We start from the raw sequence: 19,798 nt of genomic DNA, 5'->3' as shown, positions 1-19,798 counted from the left end.
TGAGAATGTGAAAATCGTTATACGTGGCGTGAAAAAATAATTATAATTTATATTAAAATGAAAAAGCAATTACGACAAACTGAGTATTTCTTTCAATTTTAAACTATAAATTATTGACGCCCGGCATGTTTGGAACTTCAGTAATGTAATGATTGATGTTACTGCATATTTTAGAAAGAGGAATGCAATAATCATTTTTTTTCTTATTCAAATTCGTTCCAGAAAAAGCTCAACAATAATATCTTACGTACAACTATCATGGGATATCACGCTATTACCCTTGGTATCACACCCGATGATATGTCAAAAATATCCACACGTTGATCTCGTATTTGATATCGAAGATTTAATTCCTCATAAGTCGAAGGATTATCATATGAACACCAATTTATGAGTGCGGATCGAAGTTTAAATCGTTTGAATATCATTCTACCCATTACAGTAGTTGGTACTATAGAGAATGAAAATAATGGAACCAAGTTTCCATACATGATTTTCAACATCTGTGAATTACAATTAATTGGAGCGATAAAGTTTTTCATTTTTCTTACGCTACATGATTAACCAGAAAGTTAATAATGTAACTTATCTCTGAGTAATTGTATCAGTTGACGTTGCATTTACTAGGACAAACACAAAGACAACAAAGCTTCAGAAATAAATCAACATTCAATTTATTAACAAGAATACCAACAATCAAATTTCCTATTTTTTCATTTTTTTTTATTTTCACATACATGCCTTATACTTTACAATGAAACTGATAAGTGTGTGTGGGTGTTGAACAACTCATATTATAGCATTGTAAACTATGAATCCCATGTTAAAGTAGAAATGCAAGATAAAAGTGTAATATTACTTGTCAAATGATTGAATGAATTATGATTTAGTGCATTGTCGTATATTTGGTAAGCGGCGGAATAAAACTAGGGGAGTATCAACGGATATCTGCAGTCTGATATTTTATTATTGTGAGTATGATGATAACACTGATATTGTAAAAAAAAGGAAATAATGAAAATAATAAATAATGAATTTAAACAAACGAGGAGGAATAAAAAGACAACATACGATTGAGATAATCGTTATATTCATAAAAATGCATTGGATATTCATGCATACAGATAGATATTCCGTAAGGAAGTATAAAATGATTTTATCATATTTCCCGGACACAAACTTGTTTCTATACTGTGATTACAGCTCACGGTAGATGAAAATAAGAGGAACTTTTCTAAAACCATTGTATGTCGAAAGTTTACCACAAGACCGTCAAATTGCTAACATTGACATAGTGGGGATATTTCTGCCAGAAAATTTCACAAAAAGAGCATTTCAAACAAAGTCAATTTCACATTTATTGTGTTACAGAATACAACAGAAATCTAAGTACGATCAATCCATATAATACAAAGTTTGAAACAAAGAAAGAATATCTTTGCCTTGCGAAATAAAATGGTTGAATTGGGAATGATGGATACAATCACAATAGGAACTATATTTAATGATGATCTAACGAAAATAACGAAATCACACAACGCTTAATAATTTTCTTGTATTCATTCCGCATGCGGCGATGGAGAGCAACATACACTAACGGATTGACGCAACTGTTGAACCATGACACGTTTGATGCTGCCATGTGAAACAACGGACTCAACGATTTTCTGTGGAAATAAATAAAAAAAACACGGGTTAATAAAATGAGAAAGACGGCAAATAAGTGAACAAAGCTAAAAAATTAACAAAAATAGTATGACAATGCATACGCACCTCGATGGTAGAAGATTAACAACGAGACTTGGTAAAAATAAAACTGTAAATGTAATCCATATGATTACACTAACATATATCATTCTCTGCTCTTTGTTGAAACGTTGCTGCTCTCCGACAGAACAAGAGCGGTTACTCTGAAATATGATTATGAGAGTATTTACTGAATGAGTTTATTAAAAGAACTCTGGGTGAGGGAACCAAAAAGTGAGGCATAAAATTCGAAAAATGTCTACAATCTCTAGCAACTATTATGAAGGTAATTGTAACTTCTTTAATATGGTAATTTATTATCAAGTTGAAGGCACTTTTTTCTGTCTTTTAAATTGTTATACCTGACATTATTATCAATGGGAAACTCACCAAAAAGCTTTTGTTCCTAGCGGCACTATTTACGCACTTATTTGCGTAGTCGTCCTCTTTGTTGCGGCAAATTTTCAACAACTTTTTCAGACGTCTAAACATAAAGTAATTGTGGTTTAGTTATACTATAAAAAATTCAAAATACTTTCGGTAAATATGTTGTGAATAATTCTCTATAAATACAAAAGACCAATGCTCGTTTATATGGATACGAAAGCCGCGCACCAGTACCGGTATTTATGTCTTCACTGAGTTTGCTGAAACAATCGACGTACAAGCGCAACGGAATAAAGTGCTCCGTACGTCATAAAAGATGTTCACGTACATTGAAATGAAGACGCAGAAATATGTGTATAATACCAGGCCTCTTAGATATTTAAAAGCAGTTATAGTCTCTAAGTGAACTCTTTCATCTTCAATTACTGAAAATTTCAAATTGAATTGTTCATCAGTTACCGTGAATGCGATTTTCCCCAACAACGAAACCACTAACGAAAAGAAAATATCAATATTTACATCCAGAGTCCACTAATTTTTTTTTACGTAAAACTTTCAAAACAAATTAAATATTCTAACGTTTTTTTCTCAGTATGTTCTGTTTCTGGATATTCCATTTCAAAATCCATTCTGTGGTTGTTATTCTCAGTTTGTTTCATCGAATCTTTTTTCTGAATCATGTGTATAAGTTGTTGATCTGTTGATGAGCGATGTTTCGCTAGAACAGGGCTGTCGCATCCTTTGTTCAAAACAGTTAATTCTCCATACCGCGCTGATTCAATCCGTTCCTGTGCAAATTTTAAATTATCGATAGAAATAAAATTAAATTTCGAAAGAAATAATACTCTATCGACGTAAAACAATACACACTCTGTATTCTCTGCATCCTGCATTCTCTCTTAGTCTGATATTACTCTGGTGCACTCGTTTCCATATGAATATATACGCCACAATCATTATAACGAGCGGTAGGAACTGAAACACGACTCGGACGACCTTAAAAAACAATAGAAGTAGTAAATAGCTGCAAAATGTAATTTTTTTTATTCACTATTTCCAACCAAATGTACTCAATGTGAGCAAAATTACATTTAAATATCTGAACAGTCATAATGGATGTTTTTCCCGATTATCGACCACCTCGTTTTACTACAAAGTCATTGCTAATGAGCAGGATGTTTTAAGAGTGACAAAACAGTCAAAATATTCGCACTCGCTCATAAACTTTTTTCCGCTGAGAAGGGCATGTTCATACATGGTAGAAAATCTAGAGCTCATTTTTCTACATATTCGTAAGTTTTTAGTTTTTGAGAGTTTTTATAATTTAGGTATATGAATAAATGAACTCAATGGTCATTTGTTTCAGAGAAATTTCAGTTTGGTTTCAGTGATCATAAACTAAGAATCCATAGAATTTAATGGTAATGCTGCGATAGACTATGCTAAAATTAGCTTCTAATTCTTTAGATGACAGGTAACTGGATTTTTTAATTAAAATGCTGATTATGATCACGTGAACAGGTGAACACTCTTAAAATGAGAATGAAAAATTGCAATGGTGAAGGATAGTAAGAATTGTCCTGGGTTTTGGTTCAATAGTCGGGAAAACATCCATTGAATGCAACAATAAAAATATACCTGCATATAAGGTCCCCATCCATCGATATTGATGAAGGTACAGAGAAATTCACGTTCCTTCCATCCGATTGGCGTTCGCGGTATTCCGTTTGAATTATTGATAATTGCCGCAACAAGAAACGGTAGAAGAAATGCTGGTGCAATCAACCAACTTGACAATAAAATCACTGACGACCATTTTGATGAATAGAGAGTCACGTATCTGAATGTGGTAAATGAATTACGCTATAAGAAAAATCAAAATTCAAGTCGGAGATCGAGAATTTTATAAACAAAATTGACATTTCATGACCAGGGTTTTCGTAAACAATTTTCTCATTGGAGAGAATTGTAGAATTGGCCCTATGGGAGAAACAGCGCATAGAATTACGAGCAGTGGTCATTGTAAAGTACTATACGCAGTGATTACATCAATTTAAAGTTCAGAGCAGGAATTTGAAAATCTCAAACAAAAAGAGTGGAAACTGTTTATTTAAATTGTAATGTCACGAAAATTTTTGATATTCTGATATGCCTTTCACATCTCCTGAAATAGTTTTGATTACGAGTCATATGATTACTTTTCGAGTGTCCAACTTCAGCCACAATCAGATTTTTGTTTTGATTAAATCATGTTACATCGGCCAAAAGTGAAAGATGATATTTTGCTGCCTTGGGAAACATGGGTTTGCTTGTGAACTTTGTGACCGAAAGACGACAAAATAATATATTTTGTGAAAAATGTTTCCTATGCTGGCTCATTTATATTTCAATCAAGAATAATACAATTATTTTATATCTGACTTGTCAAATTTTTCTATATTAAAAATATACATAATTAAACGGAGTGTACTTATTTTTGCAAATGCATTTGCATAATCGTATTCTGACATTTTTCAGCCGCCATTGAATGTAAATTATACAAGTAAGACGTCGTTCAATATATTGATATGACCTTTACGTAGACAAGAATTAAAATATGTCGGAAGCTGAATACAACGCAACCTTCACATCATAACAGATACGTAATGATAGACGGGATACAGTTTGAGAACACGAAATATTCATCAGATGTGTAGTGAAAAATATTCCGTAAACTTATCCATATTTTCTGGATTGAAATTAGGCCACAGCCTCGCGCAGTAACCGGCAGATAACTGAATATATCATGCCAGCGAATTTTCTTTTTTCTTTCTAACCATGTGAACATTAATTATTCAAGATTAAAATGTTCTTATGAGATTAAGAGTAGGGAATTTGGAGCAATGTTGTCAAAACAATTTCGACAAAAACGATTCAAAACAATTTCGACAGTAGTTAGATAGGATTTTTCATATAATAAAAGGTGAAAAATGAATATACGAACATCTAACTAATTTCTCGTCTGCGATACATTGGTCTGGATTGCAAAGAAAATGATTCAAAATTATTTTCCACGATACTGTGTAGCAAAGCCATATAAACTGTGACGCAGATGATACTGATTTCAAGACCAACTCACTATAGCGAGTTCGGGTAATTTCATTCGAAATAGTCCAGATATATTCTACTTGATAAATAGTTAAAAACGTCTTAGTCAAAGAACGCTTCGTATGAAACACATGAATATTCCATTCCAATGTCAGCATACTCGAATGCTTTTTTATTGTATTATTTTTTGAACATTCCAGCACGCATGTTTTTAAAAATGTTTTCAAGCTCTTGTAAATGTGATATAAACATTGAAATATGATAAGGAGGAAATAAATTGGATCTATCGCCTGAAAAATATTTGTGTTTCTCTAGTCAACGAATGATATTGCTTTTGAGGTTTGCGGGCCATTTCTCATATTTGGTCAGATATTTATTTAGTCACGATAACATTTCCCAGGATATATGGCGGACAAGATTTGGTCACTCATTTTCAAGTAGTTCCTTTTTTTATGTGCCCCAGCTTTTTCTAGTTATTTATCTTATGCAGAAGCGTGGGACCCTATAGCGATTGCAGAAGCGATTACACAAAGACTTTTTTATTTTTATATTTCAACATTAAAATCAGAATTTTTGAAGCCAAGAAAACAATTCGCCAGTGCGTCAATCTCAGTATCAGATTTGTGGTCAATATCGAATGCGTAAGTGCTTGTACTGAAAGAAATTATTGGACACGAAATGGAACTAGGGATCACCTTATCTTCTTCAAATGTTACAATATTTAACTTCAAAATACGCAGAAATATAGTCTAATTCAGTTGTGTGCCCTCAAATTTCTTTAGTGATGATCTTAATTTCATCAGTGGTTAGACATATTGATCGGGTGGATACTTATCAGTCGCTGTTTTCAATAAAGTAATTATATTACTGTACAATAAGTAATTCTACAGGGAAATAGGACTAAAAAGATATGGTGACTCATTTGAAATTTCAATCAGACCTATTTACATTTCTCGGTGGCATGCAGTATGTTCGAATTTAATCATTTAGATTCGCATAAATATTGAATTTTACGGGTTAGGAATATTCCAATTTGGTTCGCGATTTCACTGCGATTGAAGATAAATACAATTCACATTCCTACCGGCATTCCAATAGCATTCCTACCGGCACTGCTTTATTGTCATGAATGGTACTCTGTAAGCGGTTATACCGCAGATGCGAAAATGTCACCATCTACTGCATATCAGTCTAATATTTGAATGCCTAGCAGAATTGTGGTATTCGTTTTTGTAAACCAATCTGAACGGCTAAATGCAATGACCACAGATTCATATGACTATAGAAATTTTTATATTTTAAATGCTAGGTGAAAATATTTAGATCTGAAACAAATCTGTCTGTATTGTATTCATCTAGTAAATACCGTATTTACCGATAACATAATAAATGAGCAATAATTCAATAAAACTAAAAAACCTACTAACATGTATATCCACTCCAGCCTTATGCTAAACAGGCTGTTCATGAAGGTGTATTATTATGAACATTTTTGATCAACACAGTCTTTTAAAAGACGCTTTTTTCGCGCATTTCACACCAAACAAAATCATGTTTCAGCATCCATTGATATCGAGATAGCTATCATTCTTGGAATAACCGGAATCTTTCCGGTTCAGCCCGTCTCTTCAATGTTTTACACGCTGGGTAAGTTTATAATGTCTCTAATGTGAAACTTTCAATTTTTAGAACGCTCACACACTCACTCACAAATTCTGTATAAAACTCACTTAACATGAGAAAATTCAAAGATATTTCAATCGCACTTCAATCGCTCACCCATTCACCGCACCAAAATTAATTACCTGTTATTGTACAAAAATTCAATTAAACTTGTTGGGCTATAAAATCGCAAGATCTTTCAAACGACGCGGTCGTTGAATGTCAACGTGCTTATCACTCATTGCATTCATCGCATGAGAATTAATTACCTGTCAGGAAACACGATTCCAACAAATCTATTCATTGTGATTGCAAGAAGACAAACCACTGATGTGTAACCGCAACAAAAATAAAAGAATGCTTGAATTGAACAGGTTACGTGATCATTTCCAAACGGCCTGTAACAGAAAATATTTTTATTGAATTTTCAAATATAATGAACTGTCCCGCTGTCTTTACAGCAGCCTTTGCGGAAAAAGTCATTCAAATTGAGATCACATTTCTATCCCTATTTCTAAATGTTGGATTGAAGTTACAACGATTTTTCGAGTCGTGTTTGAACTAAAGTGAGGTTCGGGCATCATTATTAAGACTTCGCCAAGAAACAATTTTTGGACCTCTCGAAGTATGCGCACCAAAATGGCGCACAACCTGAACTCAGGTTGTGTACCAGGTTAGGGTTCAGGCTGTGCGACATCTTGGTGCGCATACTTCAAGAGTACCCAATTTTTTCCCAATCCCTATGATAATTATGCTTCAAAAATCAACCCTTCTGTCAAATTGGCAGCTTGACACAGGAGAACATTGACATGGCGATTGCAACATTTCACCATACCTACACCTAAAAAGCTGAGCGCTAGGTTTGGGGTCCCAGTTAGGGTTGGGGAATCATATGAAGATACCCCACCTCAATCGATCAGGCTACATCATGTGAAGATCTCTCCTTCCCCTCAAGTCAGTTCGGGGAAGATAAGCATTTGATCCGTAAAACGAATTTGAAAAAATCTTCCAAAAAGTTTGTACTTACTAATAAAAGTAGAAACAAGAAAAAAGGTTTAGAATAAAATCACTGAAGTATATTTTCTATGTTCACAACACAATGGTGATGCCCCGGACAATATGAGCCAATAAAACGCCAAACCGTTTGGATAAACAGTACCGATGCATCTACACCTTCGTAAGACAAACGCCATTTGTGTATATAAGATTTTATTTTTGTTTACTTTGTGAGTATCCCAGACATAACAACAGTCCTAAAATACGCAATGGCCCATCTTGGTAGTCATACGAAGCTACTCATAGTAGACAACTGGTATGAAGAGATTTGAATCGAATATTTTTTTAATGAGAATTATAGGATTTCCATCAGAAATAGCAAATATATATTGGAAATGTCATTTGCATCACAATGCAAATATCAAATAAATTAACAGTGGGAAATGTCAATATCGTTCGATATTTTATAGTGAAAATATGACAAGTATAATATTTTATAATTTCAAATATTTGATAGGTTTGGATTTTCCAATTAAATAATTATTTTCAGAAATATAAAATTAGAGCTTGAAGTCTTTATGCGCAATAAAAAAAATTATTTATAAAAGCTAGTTTTAAAACAAATATACATGAAACAAATATTTTGGCTCAAAAATAACAAAGTCAGATAGTCCAATTTTTGTATATATATGTATATTTGTTCTCGTTAACGTCAGTGTTGGATCCAAAAATTTCTGACTTTGAAACAAAATTCGTTTTACAAAATGCCAGTGTTTTGACAACACTAAGACAAAGATATATTTAAGAGACTACGTACGGATTTGATTGCTTACATCGCCGCAGGATAACATTTCAGGATTTATTTCGTTAAAAATAAGCAATTTGCTTTCTTTGTGTCACGGTGGAATTTATATTAGTGAATATCCAATTAAAGATGAAATAAAAATCATCCTAATTCTAATTTATACGAAGTAATATTCGCGCGGATTTTAAAAGTTGTCTTTGTATAGACAAAATTCAGCTATATGCCGGTGTGAATGTATTGTAATATATATATATACAGTATACGGAAACCTTGGCTAATTTTGTAAAACTACAAAAATCCTAATAATTTTAAAAGTAATTCAACTGGTTTACTCAATTTTGTTAGATTGGACATTTTATCACCTCGGTGTAACATTACATCGCTTCTATTTGTTTATGTTTGGTTCAGGTTAATTAGTACGCCAAATAGTGAAGGTATGGCCGGGTCTGAACAACGAAGACAAATTTTGATGCACAGCATCAGTCATCTTAAAGATGTTGGCATTCCCGCTTCTGCTGTAAGTACTGTTCAACGTCATTAGCGGTTACGTTATGAGTTGTTGATGTAATTTGTGGCGTTAATTAGGTAATGAATGTGCCAGTACTGCTTAGGTCAACCGTGAAACCTTATATTTTGTAACTTGATAAAGGCACTAACTCCAATATGATTCGCTGATATTGTTTACATTTGATTGAATAAATAAAAAAATAATAATATAAAATTATAAAAATGCCGAAAATGACAATAGCGCTTAGCGGAAGGAGTACCCGCATTATCTCAGCAAATATGTCCCTTTTTTATCCTTAAAGCTAAAATGTCCGCATGTTTCACATTTTCAACAGACTGTAAATGCGATTACGGTAAACAAGTGCCGGAAGGTCTTAACCTTTCAATACAAAACTTGCATTGTTTCGACCTGTCTGGCCAGATTATATTCTACGCTTTTGTCTGGGTAGTAAAATCGAATGACAAAAAAGGCTTTTTGAGTAAGAGGGTAAATTAAATCATAAATCAGATGATTTATCGTTTAACCCTCATTTCCCTAGAAGGGTTCAATGTCCAGTCACACTTCAGAAATAATTGAAGCAATTCGACCCAGCATATTCACAATTAACACGCTTCAGTAAACATAGTAATAAAATTTCATGCATAACTTACCATTCCATGTATATATATCCTGCAACGTTGAACGGCAACATACAAGATGCAGTGAGTAAATCGACCAAACTTAAATTAACTATGAAAAGATTGAAAACATTTCGTCGCAGTTTCCTGTTTTTACAGAATGCTATTATTGTCATTGAGTTTCCAAACGTTCCAAGAAAAATGGCGAATAGGCCAATTGTGACTCCCAGATATCTGTAAAACATTTTGTATATCTCGATTTCAATAAAATAAAGGAGTGAAAGTTCCAATTGACATCAAATGTAGTCCGCGATCATATTTTAATCATCAGTTCACACGTAATAATAAAACCCATGACAGTGACTATTAAAAGTATATCAATAGACTATCTGTTAAATGCATTTTAATTGTATAACAGTGGAAGACGAATTTCACATATTTGAGAAATATTCACATCGAGAGTTAGGGTTTTCCCCAAATTCTCACGAGTCATCGCCGTAAGGTACGAAGCAGGCGACTTCATTTTCGATGACGTCATATTTAGTTTCGTTCGTATTCGTATTTTCGGACATCTCGATGACCTCATAATGATCGATGTGCTTACTCAAACCCGTCGAATACAGAGCTTGTATTTACGTCTATTTGTGCTTATTGGATAACCAATAAGTTTGTGACGTACACAATAATATTATTAAACAGAGTTTGAATGGAAACCGAAAACTTCCACGACTTAATTTTTCAAGCAAGGCGCTCGTAGCGGTGAGGATTTTTACCATGTTCTGGACAACGATATGATAAAGTTTCTGGAAAAACATATAAATCGAGATTCATGACAAAACTGATAGTTATTTTTTCGAAAGACTACAAAAATAATATTGATGGGACAAGAAATTCCTAAAATGCCGGCCAGTAGTATCGTAAATTAACGGAGCAATTATTTTTATTTTTTTTTGGTAGATTAAAAAGCAGTCGTGAGAAGACGATATAAAGACATATTCGATGTTAATTATCCTAAATTAAGGGAATTATATTTAAACAAATTTTGTAACTAATCAAATTACAACTATGCGAAGTAAAAGTTGCGGCACTCTTGAAATACTCTACTCCAATTATATAATTTCAAGTTTCAGAATTATATATTTCACAGCAAATATCGACAAATTTTACTTCATAAAATCATTTTTATTCTGGAATAATGGCAATTTTCATTGAAAACATTGATATTAAATATCTAAACTATAACGCAGTCAGCCCGAACATTCAAACTTATGGTCAGCCAACGAAGGCTGGCGTTGCCCTGCGAAGAGTTCGTTGGCAGGCGGTATACTTTTCCAAGTTAAAATGCTTAAACATTTTTGTAACATTAGAGACATGTGCTATCGGGCGGTATAAAAAAATAAAATTTGTGTCAGATTTATGATATTTTCTGATGAGACCCTCAAAGTTTACACAAAATAGTTCAGTATGCAATGACAAAAATTGCATAAATTGTTCCAAAACATTGATTTTTGAAATCCCGTTTTTGTTCAGTTTTAAACCAGTTGCAATGCGAAAAAAGTTTATTGTCCCTGGTTTATGTTTATATCAATCCACCCATGTCCACCCGTTGCTCACAATAAAAAGATCCCATTGAATAGTTGAATAAATTAAATTATTCGAAAATAATCATATTTCACGCATGTTAAACCTTATATATACAGAAAATAACAAAATTTACCGGAAGCTTTCTTGTCCTTCATTCACTCTGAAAGCAGTTTGATTCGTTGTGTCGAAAATATTATTCAAAGACATCACAGGAGTTGTTGTTCGAGTAATATTGTCTTTAGCATACTGATAATATCCAGATCCCGAACCTTCGTCTTCGATTAAAAAATCGTTTCTACTCATTATTTATTTATTTATTACAATCTAAAAGAACAGAGAATTTTTTATTATGCATGTAAGTACACTCTGTAGGATTAAAGAAATCAATGATTTGAAAATTAAATTATAAATTATATGTTTGAACTGCACGCGAAGGTCGACGGTTTGGTTTTGAAGCTCAAAAGAAAATCAGCATGAACTCTTGCACTGTTTTTGTATTCATGTACTTTTAGTTCAAAAAGAGTCACATTCGTCAGTAACCTTGGGCTCCCGCGCCAGGGGGCAAAACGGTATTTATCAAATGAATACAAATAAGAAATAATAACCAAAATAAAAAAAAGAAAATTGAAGATGTGTTACAAGTTAACACGTCAAAATAAGAAGAAGTGTTACGGCTAATCATCCTGGTCCAGCCCCTCAAAAAAATAATTCAGGTAATCTCAATGGATTGTTTCAAACTCACATTTTCTTGCTTTAATTCCTTTGAAAGTTTTTTTGGAAACATACAGATAGAGTTTCCACAGCGAAAATTTAAGGTTTGGACTCTTAACCTGCATGCGCCACCGTGACCGAAGCAACTGCACGATACGTGAAAGCTTTTATATTTTATGCATAGTTTGGGCCGGTGAATCGTCGACCTTCAGACATTCTCTCGTAACGGGGCGCAGTGGCAAGAAGGTAATTGTTGTTGTTGTTTTGATACAACGGGGTAATTGGTAATGTATACCACTGGACACTGCAAAAGGGATAGCTCAATTCCACACAATTACGCAGGCACTCCTGCGAAAAATATGTCGTCCTCAGTATTGGAAAAATCCCACCCGACGCGGAACTAGAATGACTTTAACGAGTAAGAGTATCGTAACGACTAGCCTAATGCATGAACAAATTGTTACAAAAATTAATCTGAGATGACTTATATAAACTTAGTTAACTAATTCTCACTTCCTAACAATGAATTAAAATCCGAAATAGTGCATGAAAGCTACTTTTATATATTCGCGTAATACCAGAATAAACATCTGATCATGGTCAAGCTCATTTCACTTAAATGAACATGACGACAGATTCCAAACGACAATTTCGTCATTTTATCTTTCAAACATTCAAAACAACAAACAACGGTCGCACGTATGCCTACTGTTAGAAGATTCAACATTTATAACATAACAAATATAATAACATAATATTATAAGTTCGTTCTCTATAGAAGCTGAAGCACAGTTATCCTTCACATAAATTGATTGTATTGTATCTTATCTGCGCGTTTGTAACAGATAAAATAATTTATTTACTGTAAAAAAAAAATAATTTTACGCACTTGTAAGCAGTAAAAATTGTCTTAAAAGAGTCCTGTGTTTATCTGTGGTACCGCTTAAGCTGAATGTGAAATACTAAAAATCCGAACCAATATGGCCACGTAAATCGCAACAGCTCAAGTAGGAATCATTCTCCAAGGTGGTAGTTAACGTTCTTCAGCAGCGCGTGTTTTTATGCTACATAGATCTCGAAACAGAAAACTGTGGTCCTATTGCTACTCAAAGCAATTTATTTGTCATTGTCCAAACTTGAGTATGAATTCCGAAACAAACATTTTCAAGACAATCATTCTTAGGCCGCTTTTAGATTGAATGAATTTCTCCTATAATACTAAGTATTTTTTGGGAACTCAAATAAGATATTTTTTATTTTGGGCTTTTATTTCAGAATATGGGCAACAACAATGCCCAACATGGACCCGCTTTACTCTTTCAGTACTTTGATAGATGTTCCCCAATGCCTTTATCGTTTTATTCGAAAGCCATTACAAAAACGCTTAACTCTTATAGTGTTGTATTTCCTATCTGAACTATCAAAGAGATTTGTCTTTTTCTGAGCTGCGTATTCCGCCACCGATGACAATACACGCAGTACATCCCAAAATTATATCGACTTGATAACCAACCGTTCTGTGTGAATTTTCAAGTTACATGCACAAACATAAAGGTTTTACAACATTTCTATCCATTCATGATTTGGTGTCGTCTCCGAGTTAAAACTACAAATCCCTCGATTTTTTTATTCAAAAATATAATGATGTACATTTGATAATACGATTCTCTCAATGGAGGTCTCAAAGTGAACAGCTTCTACTCAGAGTTTATACACAGATATTTTTCTTTTCCGTTCCAAAAACAAAAATCGTAATTGACTCAAGGAATTAAAATCTCGAAAACTAACAAAATAGAGTAAAATAGTACACGCATTTCCTGATTTATTTCAGATGTTAGATTATGATATACTCAAATACTTAATATTTTAAGGCTGGTCTATTTTCAAGTCTTAGCCTGAATGAAACACACACGAAAACCACACGGTTGAACGACCGGAAAGTAATGTGAACACTGTGGTAATATTAGGTCGCAAATGTTATTATACGGTACGGACTTCATTGAAATGTAAAAAAAAAATTGGAGTTGCACAGTATTACGCCGTTTGTAAAGTGTCATAGTTCTAAAAATATTTGTATCGCGGACTGGATATCGAGTCATAGATATTATTCGACACCTATGACCATGTTTATGATGAGCACATCACTTTTAGTCGGAAGAATATTGAAAAGCAGTAACTTCCGAAACACATTAAATTTAGCTTTTGATTGAAACGTTTTGGGTTAAACGACACGGAACGAATGTAGATTTAACGGTCTGCACACATGAATATAAAATTACCATATCAGCAATAAGGAAGGAGTATTTTGATTGCAGAGAAAATTTAACACAACGATGGTAATTCGCTGTTTTAATGCATGTCACGACACTAGAGCACTGAGTAGATGAACTTTTTTTTCATGTTTTATCGGAGGGGAAGCAATTGCGAAGTTCACAGATAGAAGCTCGATTTTGGTGTTTTTAGGTTTGATCGATCAAAGATAAAAATTGGTAATATAGATTGAAATAACCTCCTATTCATAGCCGAAATCAATATTCCAAAGAACTGCCCAAAACTGACAACGCTGCGTCATAGACGTTGCATTATTTAAGTATAACATGAATTACCGTCGTGTATTAAAATCTTAAGTCAGCTTTGTAAATCTAAATAACATTATTAGTTCAGTAATCGATTTCCACACTTCTGCCAGACGCAATAAAAAGAGATGATAATCTACAGAAGGCTTTACAACTTATTTGTAATCGTAATCCGATCAACCAATGACATTAAACAACATGATGCGCAACTCCGGCATTTTTGGCCGAAGATCGTATTCGATAGCACGCTCCAATGCACATACTTGACGAGACGAAACCGAGCGGATGTGTGTTGCTTTCAAGGCATAGCACGAATGGTGTTCGAGCCTGCTTCGACAATTGTTGTGGTTTTTAATGATATGTGGAAAATTGAAGGTAAAAATAAATCGGAAAAAAGTAAGGTTAATACTATTGTTGTATATCACACCCGGGCATCGCACTGTTAAGTACATGCGGAAAAGCCAGCTTTTGTCAAATACTACGAAGTTATTAATTCAGTACGGTACGTAGTTGCCCATTTGCCGAAATTGCATATTTACTTACCCCTTATGGTTTCAAATAGTTCGTGCACCTCCATTTAGATTTTTTTAATCAGTGAGGATATATACTTATTGCTGTAACATACTATTGCTCATTCACTTTTATTTGCGTATTGGATCAACGGGTTAACAAGTTCACCTAAAATTTCACTCATACCGGTCTATATTGTATAGTCTGATCTCTCAGGTATTTGGAGCCACGAATGCTTATAATTTTCTGACTAAACCCCTTCATTAGTTGGTTTATATACCAAATTCAGTAAAACATTTTTTACAAAAAACATAAGATATTGGATTTATTAGCTTTTCCATTCTGAATCATATAGACTGCTTTATTTATTCTTAACGAAAATTAATACATCTCCTCTCCTACAGATGTGAAAGTTGTGAACAGACCTGTCTAAGCATTGTGAGACTCCTGCAGCACAAGAGGCAATAGCAATAATAGTGAGTATATCAATCAAGAAATTAGGCCGACATAAAACAAAACTTTCAACTATTCGTCTAACCTCAATTTCCTATTATTTATTCACAGGACAACTGTAGCTGAAGGGGCGATATCAGAAGTCTGGCGACATATCAGTGACAGTTTGATTCCAAGGAATATGATTAGAATACTCCATAAATGTTTGCAATAGAAGAACAACCTATGGAGGAATGCAAAGACATTTGACCCTCCGGTAAAGTTGTGTATGGCCCCTACATCCTGCAGGGCTTGAGGGAAATAACTAAAAATTCCAAAGCGTAAGACTGCATAAGCGGTCTTCTTTGTAAAAAGGCACAAAATATGCCAGACATACTTAAAACAGCTTTGAAAAATGAGGATTACGGTTCACTGACTACACCTGTGTTATATTTGGTTCATCAAATTTTGGTAGTACTATAGAAGAAATTCAGAAAAGGGTATAATCATGATTCATGATAAAATAATGTTATATATTTTGGACAACTTCAATCTAGACCAGGGATGTCAAACTCGCGGCCCCAGAGAACTTCCAGTGCGGCCCTCGAACGCTTAACAATAATTGTAATAGTATTTTGGAATTTTTTTTATTTAAATGTAAAAGATTTTTCAAACCTTTTAAAGTGAAATTGAATATTCACACAGAAAACAATTTACTGAAAGTAGTTTTAGAAAGTTAATTTTTTTTTGTTCACATTTTGACTCAATTAAGAATACACATCAAGCTAGCAAAAGAATACTGAATAAAACACTTGAGTGATTAAATTAAAGTACACGAAGAAGGTGGCATTTTCGAAGAAAATGGGAGTTGCAATATTTCTGCATTTCACAAAATTCTGAAGAACATTGTTTAATTTGTCATATTTCCATCAGTACAATGAAAAACACAATAAGCTCAGCAGTCAATATGACAAATTCGAAGACCAACTCCGAACAGAAAATTTTCATGTGTTTGTATATTAATATAAATATACAACGACTTAGTTACTAAAAATCAATATCAATAATAATTCAAGCAATCCTATGCCATGCAATGTAGCGTGAAATGTCTTGTCGAAAAAATCTGTCATTTGTTTTTTTACTGATCTATACATGAAATGATAAAAGTAACTTTTTTGCATTACTGGAATTAATTAAACTTTTGCAAAGATACAGATTAACCCATGATCATGTGACCTCGTTAGTTAGAGTTGGTACTATAAAATCATTTCAGCCTGGCCTTGGTATGCTGGTGACACAAAGAAGATGCCAAACGTCAGGACAAATGTAATTAAAAAACATTGAGTTTATACTGTAGTATTTTTGTTAATTTTAGGTTCATATATTTAGATTAAGTCATTTTTAGTGTATATATTATTCGTTCCTTAACCAAGGCTTGTTCAAAAATGATTTTGATGGTTGTACATGTAATTTTATACAGTAACTTGCAATAATAGTGGAATGCAAATATTAATATGTAATTGCATTTGAAATTAAAGAAAATAATGAAACTTAATCCAACTGATTAGTTGCATCACAATATATGTCACAAACTAAAACTATCTGAAAAATATCTCTCGAGTATACATTATCAAAAACTGTTTGCGGCCCTTTTTACAATTTCCAACATGCAATGCGGCTCTCGAAACCCATGAGTTTGACACCACTGATCTATTCTAGACGATTCAAGCATTGCTTTGGGAAATAATATCACTTCAATTAAATTGAAAAAAAATCTCGCTATATTAAATACAAAACCGTTGCTATCATAAAGGTAAACCAATTCAGCCACTCGGAATATATTGGCCTTCACAAAGCAATGGAGGCAGAATTGAGAGTTCATGAGCTATGAACTTTTGTTCTTTTCTTTGTCTTGAACTTTCCATACTCCACAGCCTCTATTAATTTTTTTTTAATTTTAATTACCATGTGATGGTCATACATACTGTATCTTTGTATTTTCTGTCATGATGTATTATCTCAATGTGTCAAACTTTTAATTAGTGTGTATATTTTGCTTGCAGATTACATGAATGTATTGTCTTGCTTATTACCTCAGCTTGGAGTATTGACAAGAAAAAAGTGCCCGTAAATTACGTAAAAAATGTTTAACTTTTTGATATAATCAGAATTCACATTTAATAGGAATTATAAACAGCCAACAATCAATGAGAATTATATGCAAAATTCCTCAGATTGAATTTGTCTTCTAAAATCGGAGGAAGGCACAACATATAGGTAGTTTCCATTCACACAAGTCTTTCAAGAAGACTTGCTCGAGACAAACTAAATGAGCATCGTCAGGTGATTGGTAAGGCTGCAAGTTGAATCAGCCCTGCAATCTCCTGCATAGAAGATAATATTAATTAGCGGGCTATGAGCTAAATTCCTAAATTTAGACACAAACCTATCTACGAGGCATTATGTACCAGTAATGTTACCTACGATTAACTGAATATGTAATATGTCTAATAAATCCACCTACTAAAACAAGTTCGATAGGTGCAAACTTTGTGTTATGAAATTGTATCACAGCACCTTTAAGAGAAGTAAAAACAGTTTTGCTGTTTTGTATGACAAAACCTCTTTAAATGAAATTTCAATGTTTAAGCGCAAACATTAAAATTACTAACTTTGAACTTTGTCATTATCTGCAAAATGTTTCACACAAATCTTTACGCTATCGCGTTTGTAATATTCTCTGATAAAAAAAAACGTCTATGATGTTCAGAATTACTCTTTACAGCTTGTCTGCCATTCCAGCTTTCCAAATGAGCAAAACTTCTCAGATATAGAGATTATTTTCTTTCGTTACAGGCGCAAAAAGGCAGGTACTACACGTAAAGAAGACGCCGAGTAGCAAAAGCAATCGGAAAACCGTCGCGAAAGGCGACGAGAAATATGTGCATTGGAGCGTATCATGAAATACAATCTTTCGCGTGTAGTCTTATAGAGTGACGTCAGAGTTGCCTATCATGTTGTTTAATGTCATTGGATCAACTCACAACCAGTGGCAAGAAATCAATACGCTACAAATAATTTATACCGACGCAGTATAAACACATGGCATTGTGGCCTTGTCAGTACACCAAGTTAGATCTTTCAATGTAGGCATGACTAAAGTTTCATTCTAGGTGTTTCCCGCATTTTAATTGAAAACCATAAATCTTATTTCACGTTTTGCGAACCAAAATCGCTGTTGTTGATAACTGTTTGTTTGCATTGATAAGCTCAGAAATTGGTTTTGTTGATATGCGGTCTGCTTACAGTAATTGAATTCTGCTGTGGGCGATCTGCAAATGTAAACGCCTCTTGAAATAAAGCCCGCATAATTATGCGGAAAATTTTCTGAAAATCTTTTCTCATCACAAAAACACTAGAATGAGCAAAACATGCGTCAACACTTCTATAAAAACTACATACGTTAGACTTTTTTCTGTCGCTGTTTATTTGCCAATTACTATCTTGCTTACTTCTCACCTATTTCGAATTTTTCTATTTATATTTCTTGTAACTAATCTACTGCGATTACATCCGGTATTTATCTTCGTCTTCCCAAACTGGATCTGAGGATTTATTGGGCTGAGAATGATCATTACTCACTAAGTACCTATCATACATAATTACAAATCAATACTGTTGCAGATTGTTGTAAAATAACGAAACTTATATATATATACTCAAAGTGTATATATATATAAGTGTGTATCTTGCTTGCATTTGCAATTATTATCGGCGATTACTAGCATACAGAACTCAAAAATACCACGCTTTTTAATAGTGAAATTTAGACACAAATTAAACTGCAAATAAAAAACTATCTGCAAGTTTTTACAAGACCGAACGTTCAACTTATTTCTCTCAGGAAACCAAATCCACATTTAGGTTAATTACATATCACGATAGCAAAGGTGCTAATTGCTATCAACGAAAGTTTTAATTATCTTCTCAAATACAAACAGCATCGAGTAAATTAGTTGACTACGCACTGTTCGCTCGTGGCGTATTCCAGATATCCGATAGATATGTTCATCGCACTAGAATCTCGCAGACTGGCATGATATGAAGTTATTATAATTAAGAAAATGATCCATAATTAGCCATGTTAATTGATTATCAAATCCTAATCGTGATAAAT

General features: G+C 33.4%; 1 protein-coding gene across 1 annotated transcript; it reads right to left on the bottom strand.

Moving 5' to 3' along the window:
• Positions 1 to 622: 622 nt before the first annotated feature.
• On the bottom strand, positions 623 to 11,715 carry LOC120330196 (G-protein coupled receptor 84-like). The gene is made up of 9 exons (XM_039397058.2): positions 11,526 to 11,715; positions 9,842 to 10,042; positions 7,152 to 7,280; positions 3,772 to 3,973; positions 3,004 to 3,129; positions 2,713 to 2,921; positions 2,137 to 2,230; positions 1,774 to 1,910; positions 623 to 1,667 (listed from the first exon to the last, which is right to left on the bottom strand). The coding sequence occupies exons 1-9, from the start codon at positions 11,693 to 11,695 to the stop codon at positions 1,502 to 1,504; spliced, it is 1,434 nt and encodes a 477-aa protein (XP_039252992.2). The 5' UTR covers positions 11,696 to 11,715; the 3' UTR covers positions 623 to 1,501.
• Between the last annotated feature and the right edge of the window lie 8,083 nt (positions 11,716 to 19,798).

Source organism: Styela clava, chromosome 12 (assembly GCF_964204865.1).
Source record: "Styela clava chromosome 12, kaStyClav1.hap1.2, whole genome shotgun sequence".
NCBI lineage: Eukaryota > Metazoa > Chordata > Ascidiacea > Stolidobranchia > Styelidae > Styela > Styela clava.
The sequence above is the reverse complement of the archived record's forward strand: the minus strand, read 5'-3'. Positions and strand labels throughout refer to the sequence as shown.